The sequence below is a fragment of the Sebastes umbrosus genome, chromosome 3 (genome assembly GCF_015220745.1).
Source record: "Sebastes umbrosus isolate fSebUmb1 chromosome 3, fSebUmb1.pri, whole genome shotgun sequence".
NCBI classification, from domain to species: Eukaryota; Metazoa; Chordata; class Actinopteri; order Perciformes; family Sebastidae; genus Sebastes; species Sebastes umbrosus.
In genome coordinates this window covers 16,016,938-16,034,818 of record NC_051271.1, presented here as the reverse complement: position 1 = coordinate 16,034,818, position 17,881 = coordinate 16,016,938, and the positions used below count along the sequence as shown (strand labels likewise).

General features: G+C 40.1%; 2 protein-coding genes across 4 annotated transcripts in view; both read left to right on the top strand.

Moving 5' to 3' along the window:
* LOC119485903 (striatin-like) overlaps nucleotides 1–6,330 on the top strand; it is a 51,593-nt gene extending 45,263 nt beyond the window's left edge. For both annotated transcript variants that reach the window (XM_037765740.1, XM_037765739.1), the window contains 8 exons: nucleotides 76–251; nucleotides 420–467; nucleotides 690–811; nucleotides 902–1,069; nucleotides 1,935–2,075; nucleotides 3,406–3,507; nucleotides 4,523–4,609; nucleotides 5,077–6,330. In XM_037765740.1, coding sequence (XP_037621668.1) covers nucleotides 76–251; nucleotides 420–467; nucleotides 690–811; nucleotides 902–1,069; nucleotides 1,935–2,075; nucleotides 3,406–3,507; nucleotides 4,523–4,609; nucleotides 5,077–5,246 — 1,014 coding nt within the window. In that variant the 3' untranslated portion in view covers nucleotides 5,247–6,330. The remainder of the gene's footprint in view (nucleotides 1–75; nucleotides 252–419; nucleotides 468–689; nucleotides 812–901; nucleotides 1,070–1,934; nucleotides 2,076–3,405; nucleotides 3,508–4,522; nucleotides 4,610–5,076) is intronic.
* A 6,288-nt stretch (nucleotides 6,331–12,618) lies between these two features.
* Nucleotides 12,619–17,584, top strand: LOC119485941 (BTB/POZ domain-containing protein 3-like). 2 transcript variants are annotated; one of them, XM_037765800.1, is made up of 5 exons: nucleotides 12,619–12,777; nucleotides 13,757–14,018; nucleotides 15,149–15,239; nucleotides 15,654–15,772; nucleotides 16,008–17,584. In XM_037765800.1, exons 2-5 carry the CDS (start codon nucleotides 13,840–13,842, stop codon nucleotides 17,038–17,040), a joined length of 1,422 nt encoding a protein of 473 aa, XP_037621728.1. In that variant the 5' UTR covers nucleotides 12,619–12,777; nucleotides 13,757–13,839; the 3' UTR covers nucleotides 17,041–17,584. The 2 variants fall into 2 exon arrangements, with proteins under 2 accessions (XP_037621728.1, XP_037621729.1); XM_037765801.1 differs by having other exon boundaries at nucleotides 13,780–14,018; nucleotides 16,008–17,040.
* Nucleotides 17,585–17,881: the final 297 nt, after the last annotated feature.

Below are 17,881 nucleotides of genomic sequence, written 5' to 3'. Positions count from 1 at the left end.
AAAGCAAATAAAAGTAAAGCGCCATCATCACATGGATTGTAAATGAGCCCCCATCCCCTCCTCCTCCTCCCTCAGATCACCAACAACAAAGACGCTCTGAGGAAGACCTGGAACCCAAAGTTCACCCTGCGGAGCCACTTTGACTCGGTCCGGAGTCTGGCCTTCCACCCTGTGGAGCCCGTCCTGGTCACCGCCTCCGAGGATCACACCCTCAAACTGTGGAACCTCCAGAAGACGGCGCCCGCCAAGAAGTGAGTTTAAAATATAAAGCATTCATTAATATACTTATACTCATTTACCTTAACTGCAATAATCCGAAACAGGCCTTTGTTTCTGTTTCTCTAATAATATATTTGATCATATTTTAGTGTTTTAATTTCCTGTTAATACAAACTCTGTTGTGGGTTTCAATCCTCCAGATGTGCTGCTTTAGACGTGGAGCCCATCTACACTTTCAGAGCTCACAGGTGAGATCCTGTTTGAAAAGGTTCTCAGTTCTGCCTTTACACACTTTATCTTTGATCCTACAAGCAAATACTCTTTACGACTTAAAAATGTTAAAGCTTTAATGTAATAACTTGCAAAGAGAGCTCATACATATTATTAAATCAGACATATTTGTATATTTGGGTTTATGATGCTCTACAGAAAGTTTTGAGGTTGTAAAAGATGTCTGCGTCTCTCTGTAGCGGTGCTGTGCTGTGTGTCACCATGAGCTCCAGTGGAGAGCAGTGCTTCAGTGGGGGTGTGGACGGTACCATCCAGAGCTGGAACACCCCTAACCCCAACATCGACCCCTACGACTCATATGGTACGTTCCAGCAATAATAATTTAGTTGATAATAATTCAATAATTCAGTATGTTTGACACCCTCTCTCTGTCTGTGATGGTTTTTTTCAGAGCCCTCTGTCCTGCGGGGGGCGCTGTGTGGCCACACAGACTCGGTGTGGGGTCTGGTCTACAGCTCGGCCCATCAGCGCCTCCTCTCCTGCTCGGCTGATGGGACGGTCCGGCTGTGGAACGCCGCCGACACCTCGCCGTCTCTCGCTGTTTTCAACGAGAGAGGAGGTGAGAAGCTGCTCATCATCAGTGGAGTCTCAGTACCTTTTTTTGTTGGCCATGATGGCTGCCAGTGTTCTCAATCAATATTCAGTATTGATACATAGCGATACTGAATATTTTAAACAGTTTCAATACAGTATCGATACATATAGGTACCAGCTGCGCTTTCTGCCCCCTCTTGAGGTAGACTGATTAATCGGCACCGATTGGACGTTTTACAAACTATCTTTATCGGCAGGACTGGGCTCACATTCCTGTTTTATAAGACGGGCTTCACTAGATATAACTTTGCTTTTTTTGCTCACACACTCAACGTCGCTCTCTCTCTCTCTTGCTTCACCACTCACTTCCAACGTGCACACACACTCCCACAACACTAGTTTTCCCTCGATGTCGGTCACATTCCTGTTTTATAAGACGGGCTTCACTAGATATAACTTTGCTTTTTTTGTGCTTCCGTGGAGTTTGTGTTGGAGTCTGAGTTGTGGTGGCGGCTGGTCGTTTGTTGGCATTTGCGGACTACATTTCTAACCGAACGTTAGCTATGGTTGCACACTGTTAGCCCTGAAGCGGAGCTGAAGAGAGTAAAGGCACTCGCGAGCGCGCATGACGTCACATCTGTTGGATTTTCCTGGAAAAACCAGGCCAGTCTACAGGCTGATAGAGGAAACGCAGAAAGTCGCGGAAGGTCTCATTTTTTAGGTTAGGTTACAACCTGTTCACACATTTGCAATAAAAATGATTAGAAAATGTCTATACGTGTAAAAACGTACATATAGTCCCTTTATTTAGCTTAAGAAGTAGGAGAATATTCTCAACCCATAAAGAAACACTTCATTCATTTAACCTCTGCTCTCTGTGTTTGTGTCAGAGCTCGGAGTGCCGACCTCGGTGGACCTGGTGAGCAGTGACCCGGCTCACATGGTGACGTCTTTCACCACCGGCCACATCGGACTCTTCAACATGGAGACGCAGCAGCTCGTCCTGAAGCTGGAATCTGCCGGACCGCCAGGTAAATCCACTGACCAATCACAAGTCCAAACGAGGTGACCTCCACACTCATGGAGGGAGAATTTGGTCCCTGTTTGATCTGATCAGTACAGCTCCATCTGAGGTTGAAAACAAGACCACAGGGTCCACAGACTACTACTACTGAATGCACTACTTTTACGCGTAATGGAGTATTTTTACATTGTTGTACTGCTACTTTTACTTCAGTAAAGGATCTGAAAACTGTTTGAAATCCTGATTTAGTTATACTTACACTGCATTCAGTACAAAGTTCTCATCTCTTTCTTTTAAGACACTATTAAACAGAAAATCATGTCTTATTTCACATTTCTGTCGTCCACATTAGTGGATCAGTCTGGCATTATTCTGTATTTTTCCTATTGTCAACAAATCCCATGAAAAGACCCAAACTAACAACATTTCAGTGCGTCTCTCAATACTGTCTGACTTAGGGATGGGTGATATAATGATATATGTCGTCAAATGATATAAAAATACCTATCATTTATATATTTTTTTCTATATCGTTTCTATTGTGATGTTAAAAAAACAGCGACCAAACTGTGTTACAGCAATATGTACATCATTTGGACGACGCCTGTGGCCGCTTATGATGGCTAAATCAAATAATCTATGGAGAAGCCGTGCACAGAACCCAGATAACACAGATAATATAAATTAAATGTATAGTAGCGCATTTTCAATTGATGTTTGACGCTATCAATCCAATCCAATCCAAATTTATTTATAAAGCACATTTAAAAACAACAAAAGTTGACGAAAGTGCTGTACAGTTAAACATAAAAACAACACAATAAAACACCAAGACCAACTTTAAACCAACAGGACATTAAAATAATAAAAGCATTGAGACCAACAGGAAAGGAAAAGGGATTAAAATAGGTAACTCTCATGACAAGCCAAAAGCCAAGGAATAAAAGTGTGTTTTGAGATTTTGATTTAAAAACAGGCAGTGTGGGGGATCGTCTGAGAGATAAGTTGGAGCTTGCACATTTAACGATTTATATGTTTATAATAAAATCTTAAAATCAATCTTAAAATGCACAGGAAGCCAGTGAAGAGAAGCCAGAATCTTGGAGATGTGCTCACGTTTACGCGTACCAGTTAAAAGACGAGCTAAAAATATATAACTGTTGCAGAGAAAAGAGAAACCTCTCTGCAGCGTGTTCCCTCGATGCTTTAAGTGTCTGTGTTTCCTGCGGCGGCCGTGAAAGAAACCCATCTCTCACAAAGTGCTTTCAGTCCTGATGGACTGGAGATTGTTGGTATTAAATGCTAATGTTGTCCTTCTCACGTCCGCCCCCACACAGAAGCTCCCTGCAAGATCAACAAAGTGCTGAGTCACCCCACTCTGCCAATCACCATCACAGCTCAGGAGGACCGGCACATCCAGTTCTTCGATAATAACACAGGTAACACGCCGCCACCAGCAGCCAGCTGCTGCAGAGGAGGGTTTTCTATTACATTTAAAGGAACACGCCACCAATTTTATCAAACGTTTACTTTTTCACTCAGCCTGTGAAAACAGTCTTATAATGTCTTCTGGTGGCTCAACAAGTCTGTCTTCTTCGTCTCTTTTTTTTCATTAAACAAAAAAACATGCATTCAGTATACAGGAGATAGATTACAAATAGAACAACAACTAAAGAGCCAGGGGTATAACCAGAGAGCGGAGAAGTCCCGTCCCTTCCAGTGGACCACCATGGGACCTTATTCATGAAAAAATATGAACGCTAGTCAATGGCAAGAGACAAAAAAATGTTTTGATCCCATTTGAATTGCGCGATGAATCACACATATGATGTTTCTCAATTCAAAACTTCAAAATAATACAACTTGACAAGAACATTCATTCACTTTTCTGTCCATCTGAACCATCGACTGTATATAAAGAGGGACGACATGACAGCTCCGCAAAACCAAGGACTGTTGAAAGAGGCTGGGACACGGTTTTGAGCTCTGGGGTATGGCGCATGTGGTGTGTGACTTGTGCTGCGCTCTTGCGCTGCTATTGGCTCAATTTCGGCGACTACAGACCAGATTTTACTGCGTATGTGTCATGCACCCCACAGATATGACGCATTGATGACGCGTGACATCTCTTTTCATGATAAACCCCACCTCCTCCATGTTTGCGGATAGTACATGGGCCAAACTAAAAAGTCAAAGTACACGTGAAATACATTTTTCCCAAAGATGGTTTCTGTCATTTGAGGTAGTTCTTATCACGCTGATGTATGTTCAAGTGTTCATTTTTCTGATAAGTTTGGTTTTAATGAGTTATATGATGCTATAAAAAGTGGCTGAGACGTCATGATTGACAGCTGTGAGTCTCTCTCGCTGACCAGCTGTGGCCGAGCTCATCCCGTGATTGGTTCGGGCTTCTCTACCGTGGAAGTCATTTTTCTCTTCTATTTTGAATTGAAGGTAAACTGATCCACTCGATGGTCGCTCACCTGGACTCTGTCACGTGTCTCGCCGTGGATCCGAACGGGCTGTACCTCATGTCTGGAAGTGAGTATCCGTCTCCGAACCTGTCAGATCTGGACTAGATTAAGACTGGATAAAACTTCTTTTCACATTTGTGAAGCCTTTATTCCCTTCTATGTGAAAATAGAAAAACTAAATTGTAATTTTACATATTTTTCTTGATGCAGCACCTCATGAGGTCAGCTACAGATCAAAACCCAGAAGTCACACTTTTCTCTCTTTTCAAAAATAAAAAGGTTTCATAAATCTGAAGAGGGGTTTCTAAATAGTGCTGTTACTGTGTTTCACAGCTTTTACTCTTGGAGGATGGAATTAATGAATTTTTGGACCAGTTTAGCCGACAAATTGTCATTCTGCACCGTCCACCTGAAGGCAGTCCTAGCAGATAGCCAATCATAGTTTAGGGTAATGGGGTGGGCCCTGGACACGCCCCTGAACCTGATGGACACCTCCCTCCATCCTCATTGTCTCTCTCTCTTTCTTCCTCTCAGGTCACGACTGCTCGATCCGTCTGTGGAACATGGAGAGCAAGACGTGCATCCAGGAGTTCACCGCTCACCGCAAGAAGTCCGAGGAGTCGATCCACGACGTGGCATTCCACCCCACCAAGTGCTACATCGGCAGCGCCGGGGCCGACGCGCTCGCTAAGGTCTTCGTATGACCTGAATCCAGCTGGCTGTGGAGCTCAGAGGACGGGCGGAGCGTCACAGAGAGGAGGAAGTTGGAGTTTGTCTCCACCTCCTCTGAGTCTGGATGAGGAAGCAGGAAACTGAAGGTGACAGTGTTCCCAGACTGCTCCTTTAAGATTTGTCAAATATTCGCCCCCCACTCCCCTTCGGACTTAGGCTGGCCCGGGTCCCGAAACAAACAAACCTCTGGATGAGTCGATGAATGAAACAGGAAGTGGCAAAAAAAATATAAAAACAGGAACTCTCGGTACATTTTAGTAAAGCTGGAACCTTTTTTCTTTAACATAAAAACTCTCCACCATCTCTGACCCCAAACACTCCAGTTAAAGCAGCCTGTGTCTGTTGGTGTTGCTTTGAAATATCGTTCATGATAATGTGCCTTTTTTCTTCACAACATAAATTATTTTAGGTGTTGAGGGAAATTGATTTTATTCATCAGAAGATTGAATTTTTCCTCTTTCAAAATAAGAAAACCAAATTTTTAACAAGAATCAGTCAGATCCAAATGTGTCATGAGGTTATCCAACCTGAGCGCTCTAATTTCACCTCACGATGACGTCCCGCTCACAGCACAGCACTCGGGGGATTTTTGCTTTTTTTAATTAATTTGGTGTGATTTTTATTTCCTGTTTAAGTTGTTGCCTGCAGCCTGAGGAAGACTTTTAATCAGTCTGATTTTGGAGACCAGTTGGTCATGAGAATGCACGCGTTTCATCCTGTAAATGCCCATGCTAGGAGGTCAAAGGTCAATGGTCATGATGACCCTGAGCTGGTCTGGAGTCGGTGACATTTGCGCTGGGTGGACAGAGACTCTGTCAGCCGGTCAGATCACAAACGTTTGAATAGGTTTCATTTCAAAATGAGAAAGGCTTCAACACATCACAGAGATCATTAGACTAGAGAGGATGTATCACTCTGTTCATATTATTGGAGGAACAATAACACTCTGATTGTACAGAGGTGGTGCAGAGTGGAGGCGCTGATTCAGAGAATTAACTGGAATATAATTTCCGTTTTAGTCTTTTATTTCTGCACAGTGAGCCGTGGTGTGCAGCCATAGAAAAAAATAAATCTGTGTCGTGGGTGAGGTAGCAGTTTGCAAACTTAAAGATACATTTTTTAAAGAGGCTCTATGTAAGAATCAGAAATTGCTTGTTAACAGTCACACCTGTGCCCATTAAGTCAACGACAGTCAGCGTCCTGTAGACGCGAGCTGCACATTATCCCGCTTATCACACGACTACTTACTTAAGAAATCAATAATTTGACCAAAAACGGTCCGCCAGAGTCCGACATCAGAACTGTGCTCATAGCAGCGGTGTGTTATAAAGAAATAACAGACTGCAGAACGCTGTGATTGACCAATCAGAATCAAGTATTTAACAAATTTGTATTATAACTATATGTAAATAGAGCTGCAGCAATTAATCAATTAGTTTTCACGAAATTAAATCAATGCCAACTATTTTGATAATCAATTAATCCATTTCTTTTTAAGAAGAAAATGTAACATTTCTCTGATTCAAGCTTCTTAAATGTGAATATTTCCTGGTTTCTTTACTCCTCTATGACCCTAAACTGAATCTCTTTGAGTTGTGGACAAAACAAAACATTTGAGGACGTCATCTTGGGCTTTTAGGAAACACTGATCAACATTTTCCACCATTTGCTTACGTTTTATAGACCAAACAACTAGTCGATTAATTGAGAAAATAATCGACAATGAGAATAATGGTTAGTTGCAGCCCCTTATGTAACCCCGTACTGACAGAAGATGAACACTACAGAGGAGATTCTTTTTCTGCCTGTGTATCATTTTGAAATGAAACCCTTCAGAGTGCTGTGACATGTTAATGATAACTGTAATATACTGTACCGAGCCTCCACCTGTAAACACACCTGCTGTCATGTGACACTTTGATAGTTGTAGATCAAACGAAGAGCTTCTCTCCAAAGTGATAATGGGAAGGAAAAAGCAAGTGAATCTGAAATAACAAGTATTTCAGGTTTGAATTCTTGGCCGACAAGTTTCAGGTTAAAACTCTTTTTCCTCACATGGTTGTAAAATATTGTGGATTGAATCTCTTCTGATTCAGTAGTTTTGATCAACCTGCTGCTTTTTATTGTGTATTTATAGTTGAAGATTTGTGACAAACTGCAGTGAAAAAAAACGTGCAGTGAAGCTTTTCTCATTTATTTGTTTTACTTCGATCATATAAAGTATTTATTAATTACTTAAAAACGCCAAATTCAAGCCAAACGATTCAACCGAGACGACGAGATGCTTCCTAATAAACCGGACAGTTGTTGCTAATTAGCTCATTTTGTTGTGAAATAACGGTAGTGCAACACTTTAAGTAACATGTTTAGTTCCCAAACTGCACACACGCTCCCCTCCAGATCTGTAAACGCTTTACATGCTGACTGCCTGAAAATATTGTATTTTGTGTAATTATTATTATTATTATTATTATTATTTGGAGCGATTACTAGTTTTTTAAACGACGCTTTGTGTTTGGTGACAGACTTGTAAGATACAGGTAGATATTTTTTTTAAAGACGTATTCTCTGTTTTACTTGAAAAGTGAAGTTTATTCCTTTGGGGTTTCTGCTGGTGTTGTAAGAAGTACATACTGTATACATGACTTTACCTCTTAGCACTACATAACACTTTGTTTTTTTGCTTTTTACCAAATTATCATCTCAAAAACGCAGCTGTGTTCGTGGGATGGAGGGAAACTTTTGGGGAATTTGTGTTGCTTTTCTTTTTAACGTAAATTGAAACGATGTAAAAAGGGTAAATAGATATGTGTACAGTTTTTAAGTATTAAAGCAGATCTATTTATAAATGTGGTGTAATTTAAGGGAAATTTTAAGCGCAAAGTGGGAAAGTTAGCGAATCATTTACCGACTTCTATGTGAGCTGAAAGATCAAACATTATTTATGTGACGCAGCAAGTCAGTGGCTGCAGTTTAAATTCTGCTTTCCTGTAAACTTGTGTAGAAAATGAGTGGAGTCTGGTTGTTTTGGTGCTTTGCCTCATCTCTACCTGAGTTCAGTAACAGAAATGTAATTTTGGAGCGAACTGTTTCTTTAAAAGGCCTGTTTTAATGTGACAATATGACAGAGTTTGTCATTATTATAACTTTAATTCTGGCACTTTTTAAAATGTCTGTATCCGAAGCATTCACTTCAAATCCAGAAGAAAACAACTAGAGAACCAGTTCAGGTTCATCCGACTCATCCGGTGTGGATTTTTGTTCTCCAAAATATGATTTTGTCCACACTAAGCCAGCGGATTTATTGGCATGAAAATTGAAGTGTTTCCAGGTTGTTTTCATGACGATATATAAAGAATTTTAGTCTTTTAAATTTCCTGCCATTCAGCAAGATCACGCATATGGAGGACAGAACCTGCCGAAATCAAAAATAAATGAATGAATGAATAAATAAATAAATAAATATGACATTAAATGTAGCAAAAATAATATTAAAAATAAATGTAGCCATTCATTTATTGATAACATGACATTAATTGATATTTCTGTTTTTATTTACTTCTTTATTTATATTTGTATTATACTATTATATTGATACTTTGTCTTGCAAAAATAAATAAATACATTTAAAATAAATAAATACATAGATAAATATAAAGGGAAAATTAAACAGAAGATTAAATAAATAAGGTAATTAATAAAAAGATGAATAAATAAGAAAATTAAAACAGAAATATCAATCTATGTCACATTGTATCAATTTGTTAATGGCTAAATATATTTTCAATATTATTTTTGCTACATTTAATGACATTTATTTATTTATTGAGTCATTTATTTATTTATTTATTTTGGCAGGTTCAGTCCTCCACACAGGCGGACATCGCTTCCCAAAAGCACAGAGAGACAAAACAATGATTAAAAAGGTGCAGCTGGCTCACTGTGAACGTAGTAAATGTTCTTTTCTTCACACCAGATTTGGTGAGAACAAAGAACATTTGTAGATTCAGCTGCAGTGTGTAAACTGGACCAGAAATGAAATCTACATTTGACTGTTTAAATTTGCTGCTTTTTTCTTTGTTGAAAGAAATTCATCAGTTTTCGCACAACGTGTGCGTTTATACGCCAAAAACAGGAATAACCATCTACAGCAGTGGTTCCCGACCTTAGGGTGTCGAGGTACCCTAAAGTGTCGTGAGATGATTAAAAATGGAGGAGTAGAAGCGGTCAAAACCGGTATATGTCTGGACCGTGTATGGTCAGTCTGTGAATTTGTAGCTAAATTGTTACACAAATAGTCCATTGTTATGTCTATAATGTTAAATGCAGCGATACATGTCCACCTTTAGAACTAGACCGCCTAGTTTCACAGCTTGGTCCAAGTTTCGTGAGCTGAATGCGTCACGCTGGACGGGCTCATTTGCGTTAACTTTTTACGAATACAGACCCTCTCCCAACTCACCGCAACACTCCCACCATGCACTGGGCGACTGCTTCTCCTGCTTTCCATAGGAAATGAATGGAAAGCGTTGAGATGCCCTCTGTCACCGGATCTGGTGCAAACGCACCGATAGGGGAGCACTGGCGCCGGTGAGTGGAACCGCTGACACGCCCGCCTGAAAACGTTATCAAATGCCTGTTCCCGCCTTTTCACTTTGAAAAAGCAACGGCCAATGAGCAACACTCGGCCGACCAAACGTGTAACTTCATCACTCAGTCAGTCGCTCAGTGACAGACCTTTGCGTTTGTAGGGCTGGCCAAAAACAAAACATTTATTTTTTTCTGACTTTTCTCTCATCTTTGCATTTTTTTATTGTGAAATAGTGGTTTCATCTCTGCAGGTCTTGAAAGTCTATACAACTGGAACAATTTGAGAGAGGCGGGAATATTTGTCAGAGCCGCTTTAAAGGGTCATAATCCAAAAGAAATGGTTGCGAACCGCTGATGTACAGTGACAGGAAACATTAACGGGATGCAGGAAACAAGCAGAACCACATTGGAACTGTGCTTCAAATGACAGAACGAGATTTGTGATGATTTTGAATGGAGGCTGGTTGCTTGTTGTGGTCGTTAATCCCAGCGTTGCAGAAACATGGCAGTTTACAACACTCCTGTCTGCAAATGAATGAGTTTATAGCGACCTGAATGAAAGTAAAGCCTAAATAAAATAAAGGTGTTTTTTGCTGCATATTTAACTTTATTTTCATACTCAACAAGAACCGAATCTCCTAAATGATACCAAACTCCATTCACATTTACTTTATTTCACTTTCAGAGCAATAGAATCAGTGTGTTTTTTAGTAATTTAATCTCACTTTGTTTATAAAACCATTGGAGCTGATAATCGTCACTCACACTACATACGCAGTAACACTAGCCAGTAGTGACGTAGGCAGCTGAACTCTATTCAGATTTATATTTTGTTGTCTTCAGTGGCCAAAAACAGAGCTGAATAAAACTTGTTCAGTTTGCCTGTAAATGATTGTTGTCCTTTAATGTGTACAGTGAAACTATTAAAGAGAGATTATAGATGCTAATCTGGCTGTACATACAGGTGTTGTTTCCTTTTTTCATTGTGGGAGAGTGACAGATTTATCAGTAACAACAATAAAGGAATATGTTGTATATCATGATGGTGATGTGTTTGTTTATTTAAATAATCAGAAAAAAGTCATAACTTTACGAGAAAAAAAGAAAATAGCACATAAAATTACTACTATATAATATGACTTTATTCTCGAAATTTCAGATTTATTTTTTTCCTCAATGTGGCCCTAATACTCGTACGGTCGTACCATAGACCTACAACAATGATAAATAAACATGAAAATGTAAACAAAAAACAGTTATTCATTTCCATTTTTAAAATCCTCAGGGAGCCACTGGAGAGGAGCTGAAGAGCCACATGAGGCTCCGGAGCCGCAGGTTGCAGACCCCTGCCCTATACAATACTTCTAAACAATAACTTAAATAAAAAAGTGGGATAATTTTACTGTACATAATATACATGTGCGAGGTGGACATAATACAAGTAGTGCAAAATTAAATGCAAATTATACTGTAAAGTTGTAAAAACATTTTTTTTTTTAAATAATAAAATCTAAATATAATCATTGCAGATAAATAGAAAATATAAAGATATCAAAATATCAAGAAGAAAATGAAATACAGAATGTATTTGAATGAGTTTTACAGTTGTATTATAAACAGGAGGGAAGAAAATTCAATATTGATCTCAATATTGATCAAAATAATCGTGATTAGCACATTATGCCATAATCCTGCAGCCCTAGGTAGGGAGGTAGATACCCTATACCCCTATACAATACTTATAAACAATAACTTAAATAAAAAGAGGGGGAATTTTACTGTACATATATACATGTGTGAGGTGGACATAATACAAGTAGTACAAAATTAAATGCAAATTATTCTTTAAAGCTGTAAAAAGAAATTTTCAAAAATAATAAAATCTAAATATAATATAATAATATAAAGATAAACAAAATTAAATGCAACCTATACTGTAAAGCTGTAAAAACAAATTAAAAAAATAATAGAATCTAAATATAATATAATAATGTAAAGATAAATAAAATTAAATGCAACTTATACTATAAAGCTGTAAAAACACATTTTTAAAAATAATAACATCTAAATATGATATAATAATATAAAGATAAATAAAATTAAATGCAACTCATACTGTAAAGCTGTAAAAACAAATTTTTAAAAATAATAACATCTAAATATAATATAATATAAAATAAATTAAATTAAATGCAACTTATACTGTAAAGCTGTAAAATATATATTTTTAAATAATAAAATCTAAATATAATATAATAATAAAAAGATAAATAAAATTAAATGCAACTTATAGTGTAAAGCTGTAAAAACAATTTTTTAAAAATAATAACATTTAAATATAATATAATATAAAATAAATTAAATTAAATGCAACTTATACTGTAAAGCTGTAAAATATATATTTTTAAATAATAAAATCTAAATATAATATAATAATAAAAAGATAAATAAAATTAAATGCAACTTATAGTGTAAAGCTGTAAAAACAATTTTTTTAAAATAATAACATCTAAATATAATATAATAATATAAGATAAATAAAATGAAATGCAACTTCTACTGTAAAGCTGTAAAAACAAATGTTTAAAAATAATAAAATCTAAATATAATCATTGCATATAAATAAAAAAATATAAAGATATCAAAATATCAAGAAGAAAATTAAATACAGAATGTATTAGAGTGAGTTTTACAGTTGTATTATAAACAGCAACAGCTGAGTGTCGTTTCAACCTCCGGCCTCCAGGTGGCAACGCTGTGCCGTCAATGAGTCGACCCTGCCGTAAACATTAGCAACAGAAGAAGCTAGCTAGCGACTGTAAACAAAGCTGAGCCGACTGTCTGTTAAACAACTCAACAACTGCTCAACGTGGAGAGAAGATATGAGGATAAATACCTCTACATAACACTAAAGTAAGTGGAAACTGAGCTATTCACCAAAGAGTTTAACACTGAATGAGAAATTAACTCTAAAAAACGAGCTTTTAGTGAGTCAGCTAACTAACTAGCATCAACATGCTAAAGTTAAGAGGCTTGGATGTTGACCAGCTGACTCTTTGTGTTATTATGCTTTATTCTGACCGCATGTTATGTGTTGTAAGAGTTTGTTTGATTGATGTAATGTTAAACAAACCAGCTGGTGTGTTAATGGATGTGTGGCTAGTAGCTTGGTTAACATTAAGATGGCTCAACAACAACAACAACAACAACATCAAATCCAAGTTGCTCTCTTCAGTGTCTGAATATATCCTCCTGAGACCCAGCCCATTGACATGTGTCCACATGCATATCCTCTTACTCTTTTGACCTACTCTATCAACCCCTGGTGTGTTGTAAAGAGGACATCCTAGGCTTTCCAGTGATATGGCATGTGTTTTGTTTTTCTTAATCAATTTGAATGTATTCTTAGTTTAATATCACTCTACAGCCATAATCTGTTCATTTTTTTTGTCTTTTCACACTGTAATAGTCCTGTAGTCCACTACAGTGGACAATACAAATAAAGTTTAACAAGCCTAAATTGTTAAGATTTTCTTTTAACCCTAAATAGGAAGGAAATCACAAAAAAAGTAATTGGAAGACACTTTTTAACTCGGTTCCCAGGATAAGATAAGATTAGATATTCCTTTATTAGTCCAGCAGTGGGGACAATTGCAGTGTAGAGCAGCAATCCCCTTTGCAAAAAGTGCAAAAAACAAGATGCATCAGCTAACACAGTAACAAAGAGCTAAACAAAGTGTAACAAAATATGAACCATTTAAATAGAAGGAAGTATAAAAATAGGAGCAGTTGTCAGTTTGTTGGTGTGTGTGTGTGGTCTACTCGGAGCAGTGCTGGTTGTGGAGTCTGACAGCTGCAGGAGTATGACGGGAATATGACATTTTCTCGGTAGTGCTCTTCTGCCCGGCCCTACAGCAGCAGTTCAGTCCGGCCCTGGAGCTGCCATGACCCGGCCTGCAGTCTGACTGGAAGATAATGGCTGCAGAGCTGTTTCCCACCAAGAAGCTGGTCCCCTCCGCCTCAGCGAGCAGCAGCACCACCTCCTCCTCCATCATCCAGCACTACCAGCAACAGAACCGGACCAACAACAACACCAGCACCGCTGCACAGCGCTGCTGCAACTGGCAGGGCCTGTTCCCGACCATCCGAGAGAGGTCAGTCTGAACCACCCCAAAACTACACATCATAGTGATGAGCTGATTGAGCCCAGTAGAGGCTTACAGGCAGGGAATGAAATTAGCATCTGCCACCTGCCAAATACAGGGTAAATCTTGGCAGTGGCAGGTAAAAATCTTAGGTCACCTGCCACCACGGCAGGTTTTCCTTATGTTAAGAAATATTATTTTTAAAAAGCAATTCCTAAATTAAATATAGTTAGGGATTAAGGTTACATGATATATTCCATAATTCTATGGTCTGGTACCACTGACTCAGTGTTTACAATTTTAAAGTGTTCTACCTATTGTAGATTTCAGAAGTGGCAGACAAAAAAACTGAGTGGCTGGTAGAAATGTTCAGTTACCTGCCACAGTGGCAGGAGAGGAAAAAGCTTAATTTCAGACCCTGCTTACAGGTGATGAGGGGGAGGAGAGGTCAATGTTCTCAGCCAGTTACACATTATATGTTTTAACAAAGAGTGACGGTTGTCCTGATCCAGGCCTGTACTGGCCTACTTTATAGTTACAGTTTACTCCACTACATTTCACAGCGAAATAGTACAGTTTCTACTCCACTACAGTTATTTGACACTTATGTTATTTGTAGGGCTGTCAATCAATAATCGTGATTAATCACATGATTGTCCATGATTAATCGCACATGTTTTATCTGTTCAAAATGTGCCTTAAAGGGATATTTTATCAAGTATTTAATACTCTTATCAACATTGGAGTGGGCAAATATCCTTGCTTTATGTAAATGTATGTATATATTTATTATTGTAAATCAGTTACCAACACAAAACCATGACAGATATTGTCCAGAAACCCTCACAGGTACTGCATTTAGCATACAAAATGTACTCAAATCATAACATGGCAAACTCAAGCCAAACAGGCAACAACAGCTGTCAGTGTGTCAGTGCGCTGACTTGACTATGACTTGCCCCAAACTGCATGTGATTATCATAAAGTGGGCATGTCTGTAAAGGGGAGACTCGTGGGGTACCCATAGAACCCATTTACATTCACATATCTTGAGGTCAAGAGCGGGGGTGGAATAGTCCAAGTGGTGCTGGCCTTTCTAACAGTAAGATAAAGTGTTAATGAATTTTGTGTCCTTGTAGGAATTCAGTCATGTTCAACAATGAAATGATGGCAGATGTTCACTTTGTGGTCGGGCCGCCTGGCGGGACACAGCGAGTACCAGGACATAAGGTAAAACTCCTTGCATGCCTTTGAAAGGTGGGGCTGTGTGTGGAGCCTCTCCAACACTGGAGACAACACTTTAATCAAAGACGGATTTTTCTTCTTCAATTGACTCAAACAAGGTGAAGAGGCTGAAAACTGGACCCCAGAACTTGCAGAAACATCAACGTTAGCAGGGAGCAACTTTGCATGTTGAAAAAATGTTTTTGGCCCATTATGTGACAATGTTACAGCTTGATTAACTTATCATCTTGAAATAACAAATTGTTAAAAAATAAATAAGTTCAGTCATAAAAATCAAGCCAAGGACCAAAGATCACACTAAAATGTCCATTTTGCAAGTAGTTGAAATTAGGAAATGTAACAGGCATACGTGGTGATTTTGTCTCTTATGTCATCCATGTTGTTCCTCTGCTCTGTCAGTACGTCCTGGCCGTCGGCAGCTCTGTGTTTCACGCCATGTTTTATGGAGAACTGGCGGAGGATCAGGACGAGATCCGGATCCCTGACGTGGAGCCTCCTTCGTTTCTGGCCATGTTGAAGTATGTCAAACTCTGATTCATTCAGTGTTTATGGACTGTGATTGGGCTGTGGGCATTTAAGGTGTCTTTATAGAAACACCAGACACACAAAACAAATAATCAATATACCTCTTAATTTAAAAAAATGTCAACCAAAGGTGTTTAAACCTGATTGTATTGCACCATGAAATGATCAAAATGTAAGTTTGTGAAGTGAAGGCACTGTCTAAAGTTCACCCCTTCCTCCACCTTCCAGGTATATCTACTGTGATGAGATCGACCTGTGCGCTGACACCGTGCTCGCCACCCTCTACGCCGCCAAAAAGTACATCGTGCCTCACCTGGCCCGGGCCTGTGTCAACTTCCTGGAGACCAGCCTGAGCGCCAAGAACGCCTGCGTGCTGCTGTCTCAGAGCTGCCTGTTCGAGGAGCCCGACCTGACTCAGCGCTGCTGGGAAGTGATCGACGCTCAGGCTGAGCTCGCTCTGCGATCCGAAGGCTTCTGCGACATCGACACCCAGACGTTGGAGAGCATCCTGCGGCGGGAGACGCTCAACGCCAAGGAGATGGTGGTGTTCGAGGCAGCGCTGAACTGGGCCGAGGCCGAGTGTCAACGACAAGACCTGACGCCGACTATCGAGAACAAGCGTTTGATGCTGGGGAAGGCCATCTACCTGATCCGCATCCCCACCATGGTGCTGGAGGACTTCGCCAACGGAGCGGCGCAGTCTGGTGTACTCACGCTCAATGAGACCAATGACATCTTCCTGTGGTACACCGCCGCCAACAAGCCTGAACTGTTGTTTTGCTCCAAACCTCGTAAAGGCCTGGCGACGCAGCGCTGCCACCGCTTCCAGTCCTGCGCCTACAGGAGCAACCAGTGGCGGTACAGAGGCCGCTGCGACAGCATCCAGTTCGCTGTGGACAAACGCGTCTTCATCGCCGGCTTCGGCCTGTACGGCTCCAGCTGCGGTTCGGCTGAGTACAGCGCCAAGATCGAGCTGAAACGTCAGGGGGTGTCGATGGCCCAAAGGATCATCAAGTACTTCTCAGATGGCTCCAGCAGCACTTTCCCTGTGTCGTTCGACTACCCGGTGCAGATCGAGCCTGACACCTTCTACACCGCCAGCGTGGTGCTGGACGGCAACGAGCTCAGCTACTTCGGTCAGGAGGGCATGACAGAGGTGCAGTGTGGGAAAGTGACCTTCCAGTTCCAGTGCTCCTCGGACAGCACCAACGGCACCGGAGTGCAGGGAGGCCAGATTCCCGAACTTATCTTCTACGCCTGAGTCGGGCGTGAGGGAGGACGCCGCAGAGATTCCTGCTTCACTGTCATGTAGACTTTTACTTTGAAAGTGTGGAGACGAGTTCTCAGGAAGCTGTTTGAAGAGGGAGGGACTTCTGGATTTACTGCTGAGCCTTCGAGACGTGACGACAGTTTGATTGAAACATGAAGACACGATTTGAAGAAGTCTGAATCCTCACATTCCTTCACACCTCTGTTGTTGTTGTTTTTGTTTACAGCAGCTGTTGTTGATTTGTGGTCATCGCTGTTTCAGTCTCTCTTAGTAAAGCAGGAATTATAAACAAACATATGAGTTATTGGTTACCATTAAAGCAGTTGAAGGCAGTTTATTTTTGGTGATATTGGATTAAATTTTCAGCATATTGTAATTCAAGTGGTACCCCAGAGTAGCCAGAATTTGCAAGTACAGCCCTCAACCTGCAGCTCTCTGTCCAAAACCGCTCCCATCAGACGAGGGGGGGCATATGCACGCACTTCATACAGTGACCTGTACGAGTACTAGTCATTAATTTCAAACATCATCCCGATAGTGATCCTGATGCCGTTATATAGCGGCCGGCAGTTCTATGAGAAATACCGTAGCGGTGAGGCTAGTTCACAGTGCTAGCCGTAGCCATGACCAGAAGGCAACATTTTCTCTCCATCTCTGAAACGCTTCGCCGATATTGTCCGACTCTTTTCGATAGTCCGTCTTCCTAATTTGGGTTGCTTTGCAGTGTAGGCACCTGTTGCCAATGCTGGAATTGCAACTTCTCCAGTTTGATGTTCTGTCATTCAATCAAGCTTTCACCAAAGGGATGTTCATGCACATCCGCATTTCTAGA